Source organism: Bombina bombina, chromosome 1 (assembly GCF_027579735.1).
Source record: "Bombina bombina isolate aBomBom1 chromosome 1, aBomBom1.pri, whole genome shotgun sequence".
Taxonomy (NCBI): domain Eukaryota; kingdom Metazoa; phylum Chordata; class Amphibia; order Anura; family Bombinatoridae; genus Bombina; species Bombina bombina.
Window position 1 is genome coordinate 1,128,760,101 of NC_069499.1, and position 22,058 is coordinate 1,128,782,158.

The 22,058-nt window shown below is 42.9% G+C and overlaps 1 protein-coding gene across 2 annotated transcripts in view; it reads right to left on the reverse strand.

Annotated features, from left to right (window-relative positions):
* Positions 1 to 1,299: 1,299 nt before the first annotated feature.
* The window catches only part of SMARCE1 (SWI/SNF related, matrix associated, actin dependent regulator of chromatin, subfamily e, member 1), a 90,201-nt gene continuing 69,442 nt past the window's right edge, over positions 1,300 to 22,058 (reverse strand). For both annotated transcript variants that reach the window (XM_053698465.1, XM_053698456.1), the window contains exons 10-11: positions 15,324 to 15,585; positions 1,300 to 1,939 (exon numbers count right to left, since the gene is read on the reverse strand). In XM_053698465.1, the coding sequence (XP_053554440.1) occupies positions 1,716 to 1,939; positions 15,324 to 15,585 (486 nt within the window). In that variant the 3' untranslated portion in view covers positions 1,300 to 1,715. The remainder of the gene's footprint in view (positions 1,940 to 15,323; positions 15,586 to 22,058) is intronic.

The window sequence follows — 22,058 nt, forward strand, 5'->3', positions numbered from 1 at the left end:
GAATGAAGGACACGGCATGCATTTTGAAGCTTTGTTAACCTGTCTTCTGTCAGGTAAATCTTCATTTCTACAGAATCTATGAGTCCCCAAGAAGGGAACTCTTGTGAGTGGAAAGAGAGAACTCTTCTTTTCGTTCACCTTCCATCCATGCGACCTTAGAAATGCCAGTACTAACTCTGTATGAGACTTGGCAGTTTGAAAGCTTGAAGCTTGTATCAGAATGTCGTCTAGGTACGGAGCTACCGCAATTCCTCGCGGTCTTAGTACCGCCAGAAGAGCACCCAGAACCTTTGTGAAGATTCTCGGAGCCGTAGCCAATCCGAATGGAAGAGCTACAAAGTTAGAAAAAGTGAGTTTTTTTCCATTTTTTTTCTCATTTTATAATTTTTTTATAGTAAATTATAAGATATGATGAAAATAATGGTATCTTTAGAAAGTCCATTTAATGGCGAGAACAAAGGTATATAATATGTGTGGGTACAGTAGACGAGTAAGAGGAAAATTACAGCTAAACAAAAACACAGCAGAAATGTAAAAATAGCCTTGGTCCCAAACGGACAGAAAATGCAAAAGTGCTGTGGTCCTTAAGGGGGTAATAATAGCACGATTAAGGCCTGTAGGGCTGAAACGTCGCATTGCTTGTATTTGTAATAAATAATACATTAAGTATTTTTTATTTTAAGCGGTGCTGTGGAAATTGTTGTATTACCTATATTTTATTTAAAAGGACAATCAATTCCAAATTAAAGTTTCATGATTCAGATAGAGTATTACATTTTAAATAACTTTCTAATTTACTTCCATTAACAAAATGTGCAGTATTTTTATATTTACACTTTGAGTCACCAGTTCCTACTAGTATGTAGAGTATGTACAAGAATTCACAGAATATACGTATATGCATTGGTGATTGGCTGATGGCTGTCAAGTAATACAGGAAGAGTGAAAATACATAACTTTAAAATATGTCAGAAAAAAAAAATATCAACTACTCATTTGAAGTTCAGACTAAGTGCTATTGTATTTTCTATTTATCGTGCATTTGTTGATTATGCAAATCTACTGTATTTACTGGTTCATTAACTTTACACAGACAGTACTGATAGAGTGTCTGTTGTCAGGTGTGTACTTGAAAGTACATCAATACTAGGAAATTAAATATAAAAGGAACATAAAAAGAAATCATGTTTTACCACCTTCAGGTCTTCTCCTAAAAGGAAGTTAAAAACGGCAGTTGAACCAGCAGTTTTTAGTCTCAACTATTTTAAATGGTATGCTGTATAAGTAAAAGAAAACAAAGGGTTTTTAGAAGTGTCTTTATTTGAACCAAGGTTATTAAAAAAAAAAAAAAAAAAAAAAAACACAGGACTTTTGCTAACACATACAGCTGGCTTTAAAGAGTATAAAGTTCTCATTTACAGCCACATAACTGTAGCTACAAAGGTCTCATTCCTGTTGGCTGCTTCCCTGACTCGGATAAAATCACAAATGGGGATTTACTACTGCTTTATTACCATTCTAGAGCCTAACAGTGTAAACCCTTTCATCCATTTAGGATTGCAACCACCAATGCTGACCACAAAAACAAAAGTCATTAAGTATACATCCTACATGTCTTGCTTGTCTGACAGTTTTGGAATGGCTTGAGGCTCCTTTCCCCATGCATGAGTGGCACAGATGACAACACAAAAACACATCTGTAAGGGATCTGGAGCTTAGTCCTTTCTATCTCCTTCCTCTGTTATAGGATCTGGAGTGGGCTCCTCCACAGTACCACTGTTGCTCTCTGACCCTGTGTTGCTGTCGCTTGTACCTTCATCCAGGGTGCTGTCCACAGCTTCTTGCCCACTCTCCTTATCCTCTGGGGTCAGTGTGCCCTCTTCTCCATTCTGCTGGGTCTCACTAGTCTCTTCTGGAGGGGGTAGTGAAGGTGCATCTTCTGGAATAATAAATTAAAAGTTTACAATCAGTTTTACCAAAATGCCAGGGAATTTTATTTATTCTAACAGCTTACATGCTTTGGCCAAAACATGGTACAAAAATTCCCTGTCATATAAAAGTTTAGAGAGAGTACCTAGCCATGCAATAGGTTCTCTAGTTTTGCAATATGCATCCACTATTAACTAACAGATACCTACAGGCTTATAAATAAGCATGCATGTTCTCATTAAAAATGCTGTGAATATTTTGCATAATATTTAAAATGCATATGAGTAGGACTTGCCTATAGTGCTTGCCTTGACATAGGCTGCTAAGCTAACATGCAAACAAGAGGAAAGAAATTCCTGCACAGTGTTTTATTCTTGCAACCACCTGTTAAAACAGATTTCCCCCCTGTACTGTAATCTGTTAATTAAATTATACGTCTAAATCAAGTGGCAAACACTTTTTTTCTAAATCATGTGCGGAAGATGGGCTTTATTAGATACCCCCACCCCGCCAAAAAAGGTGCATTTGTGTTAATACTAACAGTAAGCATTATATTCGGACATCAAGGTAGCATCTTTCCACCTACAAGTTTAACTCCTCAACAACACGTGCCATGCCCTGTACAGCGGCTGTGTCATGGGCTGTTAGAGACCTAGCTATTTCTGCATGCCTAACAAATAAAGTATAGCTAATATGCCTATCAGCGAGGTGCCTATGATCAGCGTGCATCATGCTGTTGCTGGATGCCTGCGTGTGAACATCTCCAGCAACAGTACAGTAACAGTAAGCCTAGATACTTGCATGTTGCAATACATGCTGGTATCAGGATCACTGGGCCATCACTGGATTAAATCAGGAGTAAGGAAATCCAGTGATGCCCAAAAAAGTGCCTCATGGTTATGAGTTCTCTCCCTGTGATTTAAAGTGTGAAATGTATTTTAATAAAGTGTATAAATATATAAATGTATAATTGTTTAAATAAAGTTTATTTATATAATTTTATTTCAATAAAGTGTTGTTTATATCCCTAAATTTATTTTCTGCTCTTGGCAATAAAAGGGTTAAATATAAAGTGTGAAAATACAACTAGGTAGATACCTTGTGTTTATATTCTCCAAATATAAAACTTTAGAGGTTTTAGATTGGGTGACCAAATTTTAGCATTGAACCAATAATGCCACCCTATAATAAAATAGTATTTGGCCTTCATTTGCTATAAATTACTTGTAAACCTAGAATATGAAGTATTCCTATGCAGGACACCATAATTAATCTATTTGGAGGTATTTTTCTTTAGGCTCACTAGTTTTTAAAAAAGTAAATTTATGCTTACCTGATAAATTAATTTCTTCTATGGTACGACGAGTCCACGGATTCATCCTTTACTTGTGGGATATTATCCTCCTGCTAACAGGAAGTGGCAAAGAGCACCACAGCAGAGCTGTCTATATAGCTCCTCCCTTATCTCCACCCACCAGTCATTCGACCAAAGGTACAGGAAGAAAAAGGAGAAACTAAAAGGTGCAGAGGTGACAAGTTTAAAATCAAAAAATATAATCTGTCTTAAAATGACAGGGCGGGCCGTGGACTCGTACCATAGAAGAAATTAATTTATCAGGTAAGCATAAATTTACTTTTCTTCTATAAGGTACGACGAGTCCATGGATTCATCCTTTACTTGTGGGATACAATACCAAAGCTACAGGACACGGATGAACGAGAGGGACAAGACAGATGGTTAAACAGAAGGCACCACTGCTTGAAAAACTTTTCTCCCAAAAAACAGAATTTATGTTTACCTGATAAATTTCTTTCTCCAACGGTGTGTCCGGTCCACGGCGTCATCCTTACTTGTGGGATATTCTCTTCCCCAACAGGAAATGGCAAAGAGCCCAGCAAAGCTGGTCACATGATCCCTCCTAGGCTCCGCCTACCCCAGTCATTCGACCGACGTTAAGGAGGAATATTTGCATAGGAGAAACCATATGGTACCGTGGTGACTGTAGTTAAAGAAAATAAATTATCAGACCTGATTAAAAAACCAGGGCGGGCCGTGGACCGGACACACCGTTGGAGAAAGAAATTTATCAGGTAAACATAAATTCTGTTTTCTCCAACATAGGTGTGTCCGGTCCACGGCGTCATCCTTACTTGTGGGAACCAATACCAAAGCTTTAGGACACGGATGAAGGGAGGGAGCAAATCAGGTCACCTAAATGGAAGGCACCACGGCTTGCAAAACCTTTCTCCCAAAAATAGCCTCAGAAGAAGCAAAAGTATCAAACTTGTAAAATTTGGTAAAAGTGTGCAGAGAAGACCAAGTCGCTGCCCTACATATCTGATCAACAGAAGCCTCGTTCTTGAAGGCCCATGTGGAAGCCACAGCCCTAGTGGAATGAGCTGTGATTCTTTCGGGAGGCTGCCGTCCGGCAGTCTCGTAAGCCAATCTGATGATGCTTTTAATCCAAAAAGAGAGAGAGGTAGAAGTTGCTTTTTGACCTCTCCTTTTACCTGAATAAACAACAAACAAGGAAGATGTTTGTCTAAAATCCTTTGTAGCATCTAAATAGAATTTTAGAGCGCGAACAACATCCAGATTGTGCAACAAGCGTTCCTTCTTTGAAACTGGTTTCGGACACAGAGAAGGTACGATAATCTCCTGGTTAATGTTTTTGTTAGAAACAACTTTTGGAAGAAAACCAGGTTTAGTACGTAAAACCACCTTATCTGCATGGAACACCAGATAAGGAGGAGAACACTGCAGAGCAGATAATTCTGAAACTCTTCTAGCAGAAGAAATTGCAACTAAAAACAAAACTTTCCAAGATAATAACTTAATATCAACGGAATGTAAGGGTTCAAACGGAACCCCCTGAAGAACTGAAAGAACTAAATTGAGACTCCAAGGAGGAGTCAAAGGTTTGTAAACAGGCTTGATTCTAACCAGAGCCTGAACAAAGGCTTGAACATCTGGCACAGCTGCCAGTTTTCTGTGAAGTAACACCGACAAGGCAGAAATCTGTCCCTTCAGGGAACTTGCCGATAATCCTTTTTCCAATCCTTCTTGAAGGAAGGATAGAATCCTAGGAATCTTAACCTTGTCCCAAGGGAATCCTTTAGATTCACACCAACAGATATATTTTTTCCAAATTTTGTGGTAAATCTTTCTAGTTACAGGCTTTCTGGCCTGAACAAGAGTATCGATAACAGAATCTGAGAAACCTCGCTTCGATAAAATCAAGCGTTCAATCTCCAAGCAGTCAGCTGGAGTGAAACCAGATTCGGATGTTCGAACGGACCCTGAACAAGAAGGTCTCGTCTCAAAGGTAGCTTCCAAGGTGGAGCCGATGACATATTCACCAGATCTGCATACCAAGTCCTGCGTGGCCACGCAGGAGCTATCAAGATCACCGACGCCCTCTCCTGATTGATCCTGGCTATCAGCCTGGGGATGAGAGGAAACGGCGGGAACACATAAGCTAGTTTGAAGGTCCAAGGTGCTACTAGTGCATCCACTAGAGCCGCCTTGGGATCCCTGGATCTGGACCCGTAGCAAGGAACTTTGAAGTTCTGACGAGAGGCCATCAGATCCATGTCTGGAATGCCCCATAGTTGAGTGACTTGGGCAAAGATTTCCGGATGGAGTTCCCACTCCCCCGGATGCAATGTCTGACGACTCAGAAAATCCGCTTCCCAATTTTCCACTCCCGGGATGTGGATAGCAGACAGGTGGCAGGAGTGAGACTCCGCCCATAGAATAATCTTGGTCACTTCTTCCATCGCTAGGGAACTCCTTGTTCCCCCCTGATGGTTGATGTACGCAACAGTCGTCATGTTGTCTGATTGAAACCGTATGAACTTGGTCCTCGCTAGCTGAGGCCAAGCCTTGAGAGCATTGAATATCGCTCTCAGTTCCAGAATATTTATCGGTAGAAGAGATTCTTCCCGAGACCAAAGACCCTGAGCTTTCAGGGATCCCCAGACCGCGCCCCAGCCCATCAGACTGGCGTCGGTCGTGACAATGACCCACTCTGGTCTGCGGAATGTCATCCCTCGTGACAGGTTGTCCAGGGACAGCCACCAACGGAGTGAGTCTCTGGTCCTCTGATTTACTTGTATCTTTGGAGACAAGTCTGTATAGTCCCCATTCCACTGACTGAGCATGCACAGTTGTAATGGTCTTAGATGAATGCGCGCAAAAGGAACTATGTCCATTGCCGCTACCATCAACCCGATCACTTCCATGCACTGAGCTACGGAAGGAAGAGGAACGGAATGAAGTATCCGACAAGAGTCCAGAAGTTTTGTTTTTCTGGCCTCTGTTAGAAAAATCCTCATTTCCGAGGAGTCTATAATTGTTCCCAAGAAGGGAACCCTTGTTGACGGGGATAGAGAACTCTTTTCCACGTTCACTTTCCAGCCGTGAGATCTGAGAAAGGCCAGGACGATGTCCGTGTGAGCCTTTGCTCGAGGGAGGGACGACGCTTGAATCAGAATGTCGTCCAGGTAAGGTACTACTGCAATGCCCCTTGGTCTTAGCACCGCTAGAAGGGACCCTAGTACCTTTGTGAAAATCCTTGGAGCAGTGGCTAATCCGAAAGGAAGCGCCACAAACTGGTAATGTTTGTCCAGGAATGCAAACCTTAGGAACCGATGATGTTCCTTGTGGATAGGAATATGTAGATACGCATCCTTTAAATCCACCGTGGTCATGAATTGACCTTCCTGGATGGAAGGAAGGATAGTTCGAATGGTTTCCATCTTGAACGATGGGACCTTGAGAAATTTGTTTAAGATCTTGAGATCTAAGATTGGTCTGAACGTTCCCTCTTTTTTGGGAACTATGAACAGATTGGAGTAGAACCCCATCCCTTGTTCTCTTAATGGAACAGGATGAATCACTCCCATTTTTAACAGGTCTTCTACACAATGTAAGAACGCCTGTCTTTTTATGTGGTCTGAAGACAACTGAGACCTGTGGAACCTCCCCCTTGGGGGAAGTCCCTTGAATTCCAGAAGATAACCCTGGGAGACTATTTCTAGCGCCCAAGGATCCAGAACATCTCTTGCCCAAGCCTGAGCGAAGAGAGAGAGTCTGCCCCCCACCAGATCCGGTCCCGGATCGGGGGCCAATATTTCATGCTGTCTTGGTAGCAGTGACAGGTTTCTTGGCCTGCTTTCCCTTGTTCCAGCCTTGCATTGGTCTCCAAGCTGGCTTGGCTTGAGAAGTATTACCCTCTTGCTTAGAGGACGTAGCACTTTGGGCTGGTCCGTTTTTACGAAAGGGACGAAAATTAGGTCTATCTTTTGCCTTGAAAGGCCGATCCTGAGGAAGGGCGTGGCCCTTACCCCCAGTGATATCAGAGATAATCTCTTTCAAGTCAGGGCCAAACAGCGTTTTCCCCTTGAAAGGAATGTTTAGTAGCTTGTTCTTGGAAGACGCATCAGCCGACCAAGATTTCAACCAAAGCGCTCTGCGCGCCACAATAGCAAACCCAGAATTCTTAGCCGCTAACCTAGCCAATTGCAAAGTGGCGTCTAGAGTGAAAGAATTAGCCAATTTGAGAGCATTGATTCTGTCCATAATCTCCTCATAAGGAGGAGAATCACTATCGAGCACCTTTATCAGTTCATCAAACCAGAAATATGCAGCTGTAGTGACAGGGACAATGCATGAAATGGGTTGTAGAAGGTAACCTTGCTGAACAAACATCTTTTTAAGCAAACCTTCTAATTTTTTATCCATAGGATCTTTGAAAGCACAACTATCCTCTATGGGTATAGTGGTGCGTTTGTTTAAAGTAGAAACCGCTCCCTCGACCTTGGGGACTGACTGCCATAAGTCCTTTCTGGGGTCGACCATAGGAAACAATTTTTTAAATATGGGGGGAGGGACGAAAGGAATACCGGGCCTTTCCCATTCTTTATTAACAATGTCCGCCACCCGCTTGGGTATAGGAAAAGCTTCTGGGAGCCCCGGCACCTCTAGGAACTTGTCCATTTTACATAGTTTCTCTGGGATGACCAACTTTTCACAATCATCCAGAGTGGATAATACCTCCTTAAGCAAAATGCGGAGATGTTCCAACTTAAATTTAAATGTAATCACATCAGATTCAGCCTGATGAGAAATGTTCCCTGAATCAGTAATTTCTCCCTCAGACAAAACCTCCCTGGCCCCCTCAGATTGGGTTAGGGGCCCTTCAGAGATATTAATATCAGCGTCGTCATGCTCTTCAGTAACTAAAACAGAGCAGCCACGCTTACGCTGACAAGGGTTCATTTTGGCTAAAATGTTTTTGACAGAATTATCCATTACAGCCGTTAATTGTTGCATAGTAAGGAGTATTGGCGCGCTAGATGTACTAGGGGCCTCCTGAGTGGGCAAGACTCGTGTAGACGAAGGAGGGAATGATGCAGTACCATGCTTACTCCCCTCACTTGAGGAATCATCTTGGGCATCATTGTCATTATCACATAAATCACATTTATTTAAATGAATAGGAATTCTGGCTTCCCCACATTCAGAACACAGTCTATCTGGTAGTTCAGACATGTTAAACAGGCATAAACTTGATAAGAAAGTACAAAAAACGTTTTAAAATAAAACCGTTACTGTCACTTTAAATTTTAAACTGAACACACTTTATTACTGCAATTGCGAAAAAACATGAAGGAATTGTTCAAAATTCACCAAATTTTCACCACAGTGTCTTAAAGCCTTAAAAATATTGCACACCAAATTTGGAAGCTTTAACCCTTAAAATAACGGAACCGGAGCCGTTTTAAGCTTTAACCCCTTTACAGTCCCTGGTATCTGCTTTGCTGAGACCCAACCAAACCCAAAGGGGAATACGATACCAAATGACGCCTTCAGAAAGTCTTTTCTAAGTATCAGAGCTCCTCTCACATGCGACTGCATGCCATGCCTCTCAAAAACAAGTGCGCCACACCGGCGCGAAAATGAGACTCTGCTTATGCTTTGGGAAAGCCCCTAAGAAAGAAGGTGTCTAATACAGTGCCTGCCGATATTATTATATCAAAATACCCAGATAAAATGATTCCTCAAGGCTAAATATGTGTTAATAATGAATCGATTTAGCCCAGAAAAGTCTACAGTCTAAATAAGCCCTTGTGAAGCCCTTATTTACGATCGTAATAAACATGGCTTACCGGATCCCATAGGGAAAATGACAGCTTCCAGCATTACATCGTCTTGTTAGAATGTGTCATACCTCAAGCAGCAAGAGACTGCACACTGTTCCCCCAACTGAAGTTAATTGCTCTCAACAGTCCTGTGTGGAACAGCCATGGATTTTAGTTACGGTTGCTAAAATCATTTTCCTCATACAAACAGAAATCTTCATCTCTTTTCTGTTTCTGAGTAAATAGTACATACCAGCACTATTTCAAAATAACAAACTCTTGATTGAATAATAAAAAACTACAGTTAAACACTAAAAAACTCTAAGCCATCTCCGTGGAGATGTTGCCTGTACAACGGCAAAGAGAATGACTGGGGTAGGCGGAGCCTAGGAGGGATCATGTGACCAGCTTTGCTGGGCTCTTTGCCATTTCCTGTTGGGGAAGAGAATATCCCACAAGTAAGGATGACGCCGTGGACCGGACACACCTATGTTGGAGAAATAGCCTCAGAAGAAGCAAAAAGTATCAAATTTGTAAAATTTGGAAAAGGGATGAAGCGAAGATCTTACAGCCTTACAAATCTGTTCAACAGAAGCATCATTTTTAAAAGCCCATGTGGAAGCCACCGCTGTAGTAGAGTGAGCTGTAATCCTTTCAGGAGGCTGCTGTCCAGCAGTCTCGTATGCCAAACGGATGATGCTTTTCAGCCAAAAAGAAAGAGGTAGCCGTAGCTTTTTGACCTCTACGTTTCCCAGAATAGACAACAAACAAAGAAGATGTTTGACGGAAATCTTTGGTTGCTTGCAAGTAAAACTTCAAAGCACGAACCACGTCCAAGTTGTGCAACAGACGCTCCTTAGAGGAATGATTAGGACACAGAGAAGGAACAACAATTTCCTGATTGATATTCCTATTAGTAACAACCTTAGGAAGGAATCCAGGTTTGGTACACAAAACCACCTTATCAGCATGGAAAACCAGATAAGGCGAGTCGCATTGCAATGCAGATAGTTCAGAAACTCTTCAAACCGAAGAGATAGCAACTAAAAACTGAACTTTCCAAGATAGAAGCTTAATATCTATGGAATGCATAGGTTCAAACGGAACACCTTAAAGAACTTTAAGAACTAAATTCAAACTCCATGGCGGAGCAACAGGTTTAAACACAGGCTTGATTCTAACTAAAGCCTGACAGAACGACTGAACGTCGGGAACATCTGCCAGACGCTTGTGCAGTAGAATTGATAAAGCAGATATCTGTCCCTTTAAGGAACTCGCAGATAGCCCCTTCTCCAAACCTTCTTGGAGAAAGGACAAAATCCTAGGAATCCTGATCTTACTCCATAAGTAGCCTTTGGATTTGCACCAATAAAGATATTTACGCCATATCTTATGATAAATTTTCCTAGAGACAGGCTTTCGAGCCTGAATCAAGGTATCTATGACCGACTCAGAGAACCCCCGCTTGGATAAAATCTCCAAGCAGTCAGCCGCAGAGAAACTAGATTTGGATGCTGGAACGGACCTTGAATCAGAAGGTTCTGTCTCAATGGCAGAGTCCATGGTGGAAGAGATGACATGTCCACCAGGTCTGCATACCAAGTCCTGCGTGGCCACGCAGGTGCTATCAAAATCACTGAGGCTCTCTCTTGTTTGATTCTGGGAATCAAACGAGGAATGCGAGGAAATGGTGGAAACACATAAGCCAGGTTGAACGACCAGGGTACTGCTAGAGCATCTATCAGTACTGCCTGAGGATCCCTTAACCTGGACCCGTAACAAGGAAGTTTGGCGTTCTGACGAGACGCCATCAGATCCAATTCTGGTGTGCCCCATTGATGAATCAATTGTGCAAACACCTCCGGATGGAGTTCCCACTCCCCTGGATGAAAAGTCTGACGACTTAGAAAATCCGCTTCCCAGTTCTCCACTCCTGGGATATAGATTGCTGAAAGATGGCAAGAGTGAGTCTCTGCCCATCAAATTATTTTGGTAACCTCTATCATCGCTAGAGAACTCTTTGTTCCCCCCTGATGATTGATATATGCTACAGTCGTGATATTGTCCGACTGGAATCTTATGAATCTGTCTGAAGCCAGCTGAGGCCACGCCTGAAGCGCATTGAATATCGCTCTCAGTTCTAGAATATTTATCAGGAGGAGAGCCTCCTCCTGAGTCCACAAGCCCTGTGCTTTCAGGGAATTCCAGACTGCACCCCAGCCCAATAGGCTGGCATCCGTCGTCACTATGACCCATGCTGGCCTGCTGAAACACATTCCCTGGGACAGATGATCCTGTGACAACCAAAGAAGAAAGTCTCTGGTCTCTTGATCCAGATTTATCTGAGGAGATAAATCCGCATAATCCCCATTCCACTGATTGAGCATGCATAAATGCAGTGGTCTGAGATGCAAGCGAGCAAACGGAACTATGTCCATTGCCGCTACCATTAAACCGATTACCTCCATACACTGAGCCACTGACGGCCGAGGAATGGAATGAAGAGCTCGGCAGATGGATAAAATCTTTGATTTCCTGACCTCCGTCAGAAAAAATTTCATATCCACCGAATCAGAGTTCCCAGGAATTGAACTCTTGTGAGAGGGATAAGTGAACTCTTTTTTTACGATCACCTTCCACCCGTGAGATCTTAGAAAAGCCAACACGATGTCCGTGTGAGATTTGGCTAGTTGGTAAGTCGACGCCTAAATTAAGATATCGTCCAGATAAGGCGCCACTGCTATGCCCCGCGGCCTTAGAACCGCCAGAAGGGACCCTAGCACCTTTGTGAAAATTCTGGGAGCTGTGGCCAACCCGAAGGGAAGAGCCACAAACTGGTAATGCTTGTCCAGAAAGGCGAACCTGAGGAACTGGTGATGATCTTTGTGGATAGGGATGTGTAGATACGCCACAGTGGTCATATATTGACCCTCCTGGATCATTGGTAAAATAGTCAGAATGGTCTCCATCTTGAAGGATGGGACTCTGAAGAATTTGTTTAGGATCTTGAGATCTAAAATTGGTCTGAAGGTTCCCTCTTTTTTGGGAACCACAAAGAGATTGGAGTAGAACCCCTGCCCCTGTTCTGTTTTCGGAACTGGGCAGATCACTCCCATGGTATATAGGTGTTCTACACAGCGTAAGAACACCTCTTTTTTTGTCTGGTTTACAGACAATTGAGAAAGATGGAATCTCCCACTTGGAGGAGAATCTTTGAAATCTAGAAGATACCCCTGGGTTACGATTTCTAAAGCCCAGGAGTCCTGAACGTCTCTTGCCCAAGCCTGAGCAAAGAGAGAAAGTCAGCCCCCTACTAGATCCGGTCCCGGATCGGGGGCTACCCCTTCATGCTGTCTTGGTGGCAGCAGCGGGCTTCTTGGCCTGTTTACCTTTGTTCCAAGTCTGGTTAGGTCTCCAGACTGACTTGGATTGAGCAAAATTCCTTTGCAGCAGGGGAAGAGGTAGAGGGACCACCTTTGAAGTTTCGAAAGGAACAAAAATTATTTTGTTTTGTCCTCATCTTATTTGTCTTAGCCTGAGGAAGGGCATGGCCTTTCCCTCCAGTGATGTCTGAAATGATCTTTCAGTTCAGGCCCGAATAGGGTCTTACCCTTGAAAGGGATGGCTAAAAGCTTAGATTTTGATGACAAATCAGCAGACCAGGACTTAAGCCATAACGCTCTATGCGCTAAAATGGCAAAACCTGAATTCTTTGCCGCCAATTTAGCCAGTTGAAAAGCGGCATCTGTAATGAAAGAATTAGCTAGTTTGAGGGCCCTAATTCTATCCAGAATATCATCTAATGGGGTCTCAACCTGAAGAGCCTCCTCCAGAGCCTCGAACCAAAAAGCAGCTGCAGTAGTTACAGGAACAATGCACGCTATAGGCTGGAGAAGAAAACCCTGATGAACAAATAGTTTCTTTAGGAGACCCTCTAATTTTTTATCCATAGGATCTTTGAAAGCACAACTGTCCTCAATAGGTATAGTTGTACGCTTAGCCAGGGTAGAAATAGCTCCCTCCACCTTAGGGACCATCTGCCACGAGTCCCGCATGGTGTCTGATATGGGAAACATTTTCTTAAAAGTAGGAGGGGGAGCGAACGGAATACCTGGTCTATCCCACTACTTAGTAACAATGTCCGAAATCCTCTTAGGGACTGGAAAAACATCAGTGTAGGCAGGAACCTCTAGAAATCTGTCCATTTTACACAATTTCTTTGGAACTACAATAGGGTCAAATATCATCCAGAGTCGCTAAAACCTCCCTGAGCAATAAGCGGAGGTGTTCTAGTTTAAATTTAAAAGCCGTCATATCTGAGTCTGTCTGAGGGAACATCTTTCCTGAATCAGAAATCTCCCCCTCAGACAGCAAACCCCTCACCCCCAACTCAGAAGATTGTGAGGGTACATCGGATATGGCTTATAAAGCGTCAGAGGGCTCAGCATTTGTTCTCACACCAGAACTACTGCGCTTCCCCTGCAACCCAGGCAGCTTAGATAAAACCTCTGTGAGGGTAGTATTCATAACTGCGGCCATATCTTGCAGGGTGAAAGAATTAGACGCACTAGAAGTACTGGACGTCTCTTGTGCGGGCGTTAATGGTTGTGACACTTGGGGAGAATTAGATGGCATAACCTGATTCCCTTCTGACTGGGAATCATCCTGCGACATACTTTTAGTAGCTAAAATATGTTCTTTGCAATTTATTGACCTTTCAGTGCATGAGGGACAAATTCTAAGTGGGGGTTCCACAATGGCTTCTAAACATATTGAACAATGACTTTCCTCAATGTCAGACATGTTGAACAGGCTAGTAATGACTACAAACAAGCATGAAAACACTTTATTTAGTGAAAAAAAATCTTAAAAAAACGGTACTGCGCCTTTAAGAGAAAAAAAAGCATAGACGTTCTGCAAAACTGCTTTAAATTGCACCAAATTTTTCAAATTTTTGATAGACTCAATATGTGTATTTAAGTTTGCCCCACAAGAAAATTTAACATTTAACCCTTTATTGTGCAAACCGGATTGAAATAAGGCCTAAATCCGGAAAAAACACCCCCAGCACCTTGCCACATCCCTGCTGTGGCGCCTACCTGCCCTCAGGGATTGCAAATATGGGGTTAAAGCTTCGATTTGGCCCAAAACATCCACAAGGGCCCTCAGGAGTTGGAGCTTGCTACTTGCAGAGTGAAAAGAACTGCGCATCTGAAGCGCAAAAAAAGGCCCCGCCCATCTCACTTGATGTCTCTACAGCCTTAAAGAACCGCACCAGAGCGGTTTTAAACTAGCCATGTGGGTCTGAGACCCAAAATAAGCCAAGTGTACCCTCAAAGTTGCCCAAAAAACGTTAACAGCACTCCCAGTTCATAAAACGTTTGCCCACAAACATTCAAAACTCAGTGTCAACCATTTTTTAATTAGCCCCTTATGCAAGCTTAGTAATGCCTTTCTATAGCTCTTAGGATTACAGCTTACCCTTACCCTCATGGGGATACTGTCAGCCTTTCTGAAATACACAATCTCTCCAGAAAAAATTACTGAACATACCTCACTGCTATATAGCATGAAAACGTTCTTCACACTGAAGTTTCTTGTACCCCCTCAGCCTCTGTGGGAACAGCACTGGATCTTAGTTACAAATGCTAAGATCATCATCATCCTCCAGGCAGAAGTCTTCATCCATCTGCTGCCTGAGAGTAAATAGTACACAACGGGAACAATTAAAACAAAACTCTTGCTTGAAGAAATTAAAAACTAATATTTTATCACCTCTTTCACTTTACCCTTCCTAGTACTTAGAGTAGGCAAAGAGAAGGACTGGGGGTGGAGCTATATAGACAGCTCTGCTGTGGTGCTCTTTGCCACTTCCTGTTAGCAGGAGGATAATATCCCACAAGTAAAGGATGAATCCGTGGACTCGTCGTACCTTATAGAAGAAAAATGGTTTTACAATTTTAATGTAATGGAACTTAGAGGTTAAAATGACAAAACATAGTCAAATTCATGATCCAGTGGGGTTTGTTATTGCCTTCATACAAGACACTGGTGCAAGAGATATTTATTATTATCAAATTAAATCCACTTGGCAATATTTGAAATTCCAAATCATTTTCTGTATACTTGTTGAAGGGCTTCATTAAAGTTAGTTTCATTGATAAACATAGATCTTAAAATATAAACTCTGTACTTGATTCGGAAAGAGAGCACAGTATCTAATTTCATGGCATGGAGTAAATGAGTACCTGTCTCCATAGAGGCCTCTTCCTCCTCATTCTTTTCCTCAGACTTTGCAGCTTCTGGTTCTTCTTCAGCAGCAACAGCAGCAACAGCAGCAGCAGTAGCTGCTGCAGAAGCGGCGGCGGCAGCAGCAGCAATTTGGTTACGTTCGGCTTGCTCTGCTGCCTCCTTATCACGTTCCTCCTGACGTTTACGTGCCTGCTCCTCTGCCTGTGCAATTTCTGCTGCAATCTTTTCCATATCTACCTCCACCTTCAAGTTACAAAGCTAGATAGAAACACACAGTTACCCAATAACGCAATCACTAAAAAAAATGCATGTAATTAGCCATGTTAGAATATATTAAAGGAACAGTAAAGTCAAAACTAAACATTCATGATTCAGAAGCATTTTTTTCCCAAAACTTTCCAATTTACTTCCATCATACATACAGTAACCAACAAAAGTGAGTACACCCCTAACATTTTTGTAAATATTTTATTATATCTTTTCATGTGACAACACTGAAGAAATGACACTTTGCTACAATGTAAAGTAGTGAGTGTACATTCTATATAACAGTCTAAATTTGCTGTCCCCTTAAAATAACTCACACAGCTATTAATATCTAAACCGTTGGCAACAAAAAAGTGAGTACACCCTTAAGTGGAAATGTCCAAATTGGGCCCAATTAGCCATTTTCCCTTCCCGGTGTCATGTGACTTGTTAGTGTTACAAGGTCTCAGGTGTGAATGGGGAGCAGGTGTGTTAAATTTGGTTTTATCGCTCTCACTCTCTCTCATACTGGTCACTGGAAGAACAACATGGCACCTCATGGCAAAGAACTCAGAGGATCTGAAAAAAAAGAATTGTTGCTCTACATAAAGATGTCCTATGCTATAAGAAGATTGCCAAGACCCTGTAACTGAGCTGCAGCACGGTGGGCAAGACCATACAGCGGTTTCACAGGACAGGTTCCACTCAGAACAGGCCTCGCCATGGTCGACCAAAGAAGTTGAGTGCACGTGCTCAGCATCATATCTAGAGGTTGTTTATGGGAAATAGATGTATGAGTGCTTCCAGCATTGCTGCAGAGGTTGAAGGTGTGTGTGTGTGGGGGGGTCAGCCTGTAAGTGCTTAGACCATACGCCGCACACTGCATAAAATTGGTCTGCATGGCTGTCGTCCCAGAAGGAAGCCTCTTCTAAAGATGATGCACAAAAAAGCTCACAGTTTGCTGAAGACAAGGACATGGATTACTGGAACCATGTCCTGTGGTCCAATGAGACCAAGATTAACGTATTTGGTTCAGATGGTGTCAAGCATGTGTGGCGGCAACCAGGTGAGGAGTACAAAGACAAGTGTGTCTTACCTACAGTCAGGCCTGCATGAGTGCTGACGGCACTGGGGAGCTACAGTTCATTGAGGGAACCATGATGGCCAACATGTACTGTAACATATTGAAGCAGAGCAGGATCCAACTCCCTTCGGAGACTGGGCCACAGGGCAGTATTCCAACATGATAACGACCCCAAACACCTCCAAGACCACCACTGCCTTGCTTAAGAAGCTGAGGGTAAAGGTGATGAACTGGCCAAGCATGTCTCCAGACCTAAACCCTATTGAGCATCTGTGGGTAATCCTCAAACAGAAGGTGGGGGAGCCCAAGGTCTCTAACATCCACCAGCTCTGTGATGTCGTCATGGAGGAGTGGAAGAGGACTCCAGTGACAACCTGTGAAGCTCTGGTCAACTCCATGCCCAAGAGGGTTAAGGCAGTGCTGGAAAATAAATGGTGGCCACACAAAATATTGACACTTTGGGCCCAATTTGGACATTTCCACTTAGGGGTGTACTCACTTTTGTTGCCAACGGTTTAGACATTAATGGCTGTGTGTTGAGTTATTTTGAGGGGACAGCAAATTTACACTGTTATACAGGCTGTACACTCACTACTTTACATTGTAGCAAAGTGTCATTTCTTCAGTGTTGTCACATGAAAAGATATAAAAGAAAAATTACAAAAATGTGAGGGGTGTACTCACTTTTGTGGGATACTGTACATACATACACTCATGGCCACAAATACTGGTACCCCTGCATTTCTGACAGATAATGCACCACTTCATCCAGAAAATTGTTGCAATTACAAATGTTTAGACATTCTCATGTTTATTTTGTTTGTATTTGTATCCCACAAGAAAGTGGAGAGAAAAAAAAAGCCAAATCTGACACATTCCACACAAAACTGCAAAAATGGACTGGACGAAATTCTTGGCACCTTTTTAAAATTGTAAGAATTAATTGCATTCCAAGTTAGTGGTGCTCCTGTAATTTGTAATTAAACTCACCTGTATCAATTAACAGGTGCTGACAATACAGAAATCAAACCGGCAACCAGTTAAAATGGTGAAAAATGTACTCAACCTTTCTGTTGTGTGTCTGTGTGCCACACTGAGCATGGAGAAGAGAAAGAGCAGCAAATAATTGTCTGAGGATTTTTAGAACAAAAATTGTGGAAAAGCATGGACAATCTCAAGGTTACAAGTCCATCTCCAGAGATCTTAATGTTCCTGTGTCCACTGTGCGCAACATTGACAAGAAGTTTACAGCCCATGGCACTGTAGCTAATCTCCCTGGACAAACGAGAAAAAATTATCAAAGATTGCAATGAAGGATTGTTCGAATGGTGGATAAAGAACCTCAAGGCTTTTAAAGAAAAGAATACAGTCCCTACAGTCAAACATGGCAGAGGTTCACGGATGTTTTGGGGTTTGCTTTGTTGTTTCAGGCACTGGATGTCTTGACTTTTTGCATGGCATTATGAAAACAAAATTTTTGCTTACCTGATAAATTTATTTCTTGACACGGTGAGTCCACGGATAATCAGTAATTACTATTGGGAATATCACTCCTGGCCAGCAGGAGGCGGCAAAGAGCACCACAGAAAAGCTATTAAGTATCACCTCCCTTCCCTCAAACCCCAGTCATTCGACCGAAGGAAAAGGAGAGAAAGGAAGCAACACAAGGTGCCTGAGGTTTACAAAACAAAAAGACTGTCTGAACAAACAGTGTCAAGAAATAAATAAAATTTATCAGGTAAGCATAAATTTCGTTTTCTTTTTAATGACACGGCGAGTCCATGGATCATCAGTAATTACTAGTGGGAATCAATACCCACGCTAGAGGACACAGATGATGAGGGAGGGACAAGACAGGGAACCTAAACAGAAGGCACCACTGCTTGAAGAACCTTTCTCCCAAAAGAAGCCCCAGCTGAGGCAAAAGTATCAAATTTATAGAATTTAGAAAAAGTGTGGAGAGAGGACCAAGTTGCAGCCTTGCAAATCTGTTCCACAGAAGCTTCATTTTTGAAAGCACAGGAAGAAGAAACAGCCCTCATTCTCTCAGGAGGCTGCTGTCCAGCAGTTTCATAGGCCAAACGAATTATACTCCTCAGCCACAGAGAAAGACGTAGCCGTAGCTTTCTGACCCTTGAGTTTCCCAGAAAAAACGACAAACAAAGCAGAGGACTGGCGAAAATACTTAGTCGCTTGCAAATAGTATTTCAACGCACGTACCACAGCTAGGTTGTGCAGCAAACGCTCTTTATGAGAGGATGGGTTAGGACACAAAGAACAAACAACGATTTCTTGGTTAATATTCCTAACTAAAACCACTTTAGGAAGGAAACCTAACTTAGTACGCAGAACGACTAATGAAAGATAAGGTAAGGGGGATTTACACTGCAATGCAGAGAGTTCAGAGACTCTTCAAGCAGAAGAAATTGCAACAAAAAACAAAACTTTCCAGGGTAACATCTCAATATCTAAGGAATGCATAGGCTCAAACGGAGCCTACTGAAGGACTCTAATAACAAGGTTAAGACTCCAGGGAGGAGTAACATGCTTGAACACAGGTCGGATTCTAACCAAGGCGTGACAGAAGGAATGGACATCTGGCACATCCGCCAGATGTTTGTGCAACAATATAGATAAGACAGAAATTTGACCCTTCAAGGTAGTTGCAGATAACCCCTTCTCCAGACCTTCCTGGAGAAAGGACAAAATTCTAGGAATCCTGACTCTACTCCACGAGAACCCCTCTGACTCACACCAGTACAGATATTTGTGCCATATCTTACGGTAAATATTTCTAGTTACAGTCTTACAAGCCTGGATCAAGGTCTCAATGACCGCCTCCGAAAACCCGCGCTTAGATAAAATTAAGCATTCAATCTCCAACCAGTCAGCTTAAGAGAAACAAGATTTGGATGGAGAAATGGCCCTTGAAGTGGAAGTCTCCAAGGAGGAAGAGATGACATCTCCACTAGGTCTGCATACCAGATCCTGCGAGGCCACGCCGGTGCAATGAGGATCACCGACACCCTCTCATGTTTGATTTGAGCAATGAGCCGTGGAAGAAGAGCGAACGGAGGAAAAAGGAATGCTAGACTGAAATTCCAAGAGCATCTTATCAGTACAGCCTGAGAATCCCTTGACCTCGATCCGTACCTCGGGAGCTTGGCATTCTGTTGAGATGCCATGAGATCCAGCACCGGCTGTCCACATTTGAGGATCAATCTGGAAAACACCTCCGGATGAAGTTCCCACTCCCCCGAGTGAAAAGTCTGTCTGCTCAGAAAATCCGCTTCTCAATTGTCCACTACTGGAATGTGGATCACAGATAGACAGCAGTTGTGGGTCTCTGCCCACTGAATAATTTAGGCTACATCTGCCATGGCCAAGGAACTCTGAGTTCCTCCCTGATGGCCGATGTTAGCCACTCAAGTTATGTTGTCTGACTAAAACCTAATAAACCGGGCTGAAGCTAACTGAGGCCAGGCCAGAAGAGCATTGAAGATTGCCCTCAGCTCTAGGATGTTTATGGGGAGAACTGACTCCTCCCAAGTCCAAAGACAGTGAACCTTTAACGAGCCCCAGACTGCTCCACATCCCAGCAGACTGGCATTCGTGGTCACAATCACCCAGGTAGGTCTGCAGAAGCAGGTTCCCTGGGAGAGATGTTCCTGAGACAACCACCATCAAAGAGAATCTCGTCGCCTGATCCAGTTCTATTTGCGGAGATAGATCAGCATAATCCCCTTTTCCATTGTCTGAGCATGCATAACTGCAGAGGTCTGAGATGGAACCGAGCAAACGGAATGATGTCCATGGCAGCTACCATCAGACTAATTACCTCCATACATTGGTCCACTGACGGCCAAAGAGAGGACTGGAGGGAAAGACAAGAGTTGAAGATCTTTGTTTTTCTGACCTCTGTCCGAAATATTTTCATTGATAGAGAATCTATTATGGTTCCCAAGAACATTACCCTTGTAGCTGGAATCAAGGAACTCTTTCCCAAATTCACCTTCCATCCGTGAGAGCGCAGAAAAGATAACAAAAACAGAATTTATGCTTACCTGATAAATTACTTTCTCCAACGGTGTGTCCGGTCCACGGCGTCATCCTTACTTGTGGGAATATCTCTTCCCCAACAGGAAATGGCAAAGAGTCCCAGCAAAGCTGGCCATATAGTCCCTCCTAGGCTCCGCCCACCCCAGTCATTCGACCGATGGACAGGAGGAAAAATATAGGAGAAACCATATGGTACCGTGGTGACTGTAGTTAGAGAAAATAATTCATCAGACCTGATTAAAAAACCAGGGCGGGGCGTGGACCGGACACACCGTTGGAGAAAGTAATTTATCAGGTAAGCATAAATTCTGTTTTCTCCAACATTGGTGTGTCCGGTCCACGGCGTCATCCTTACTTGTGGGAACCAATACCAAAGCTTCAGGACACGGATGAAGGGAGGGAGCAAATCAGGTTACCTAAACGGAAGGCACCACGGCTTGCAAAACCTTTCTCCCAAAAATAGCCTCCGAAGAAGCAAAAGTATCAAATTTGTAAAATTTGGCAAAAGTGTGCAGTGAAGACCAAGTCGCTGCCTTACATATCTGGTCAACAGAAGCCTCGTTCTTGAAGGCCCATGTGGAAGCCACAGCCCTAGTGGAGTGAGCTGTGATTCTTTCAGGAGGCTGCCGTCCGGCAGTCTCATGAGCCAATCGGATGATGCTTTTAAGCCAAAAGGAAAGAGAGGTAGAAGTCGCTTTTTGACCTCTCCTTTTACCAGAATAGACAACAAACAAAGAAGATGTTTGTCTGAAATCTTTTGTAGCCTCTAAATAGAATTTTAGAGCACAGACTACGTCCAAATTGTGTAACAAACGTTCCTTCTTTGAAACTGGATTCGGACATAAAGAAGGTACAACTATCTCCTGGTTAATATTCTTGTTAGAAACAACCTTTGGAAGAAAACCAGGCTTAGTACGCAAAACCACCTTATCTGCATGAAACACCAGATAGGGCGGAGAACACTGCAGAGCAGATAACTCTGAAACTCTTCTAGCAGAAGAAATTGCAACCAAAAACAAAACTTTCCAAGATAGTAACTTAATATCTATGGAATGTAAAGGTTCAAACGGAACCCCTTGAAGAACTGAAAGAACTAGATTTAGACTCCAGGGAGGAGTCAAAGGTCTGTAAACAGGCTTGATCCTAACCAGAGCCTGAACAAATGCTTGAACATCTGGCACAGCTGCCAGTCTTTTGTGTAGTAAGACAGATAAAGCAGAGATCTGTCCCATTAGAGAACTTGCAGACAATCCTTTCTCCAAACCTTCTTGTAGAAAGGAGAGAATCTTAGGAATTTTTATCTTATTCCATGGGAATCCTTTGGATTCACACCAACAGATAT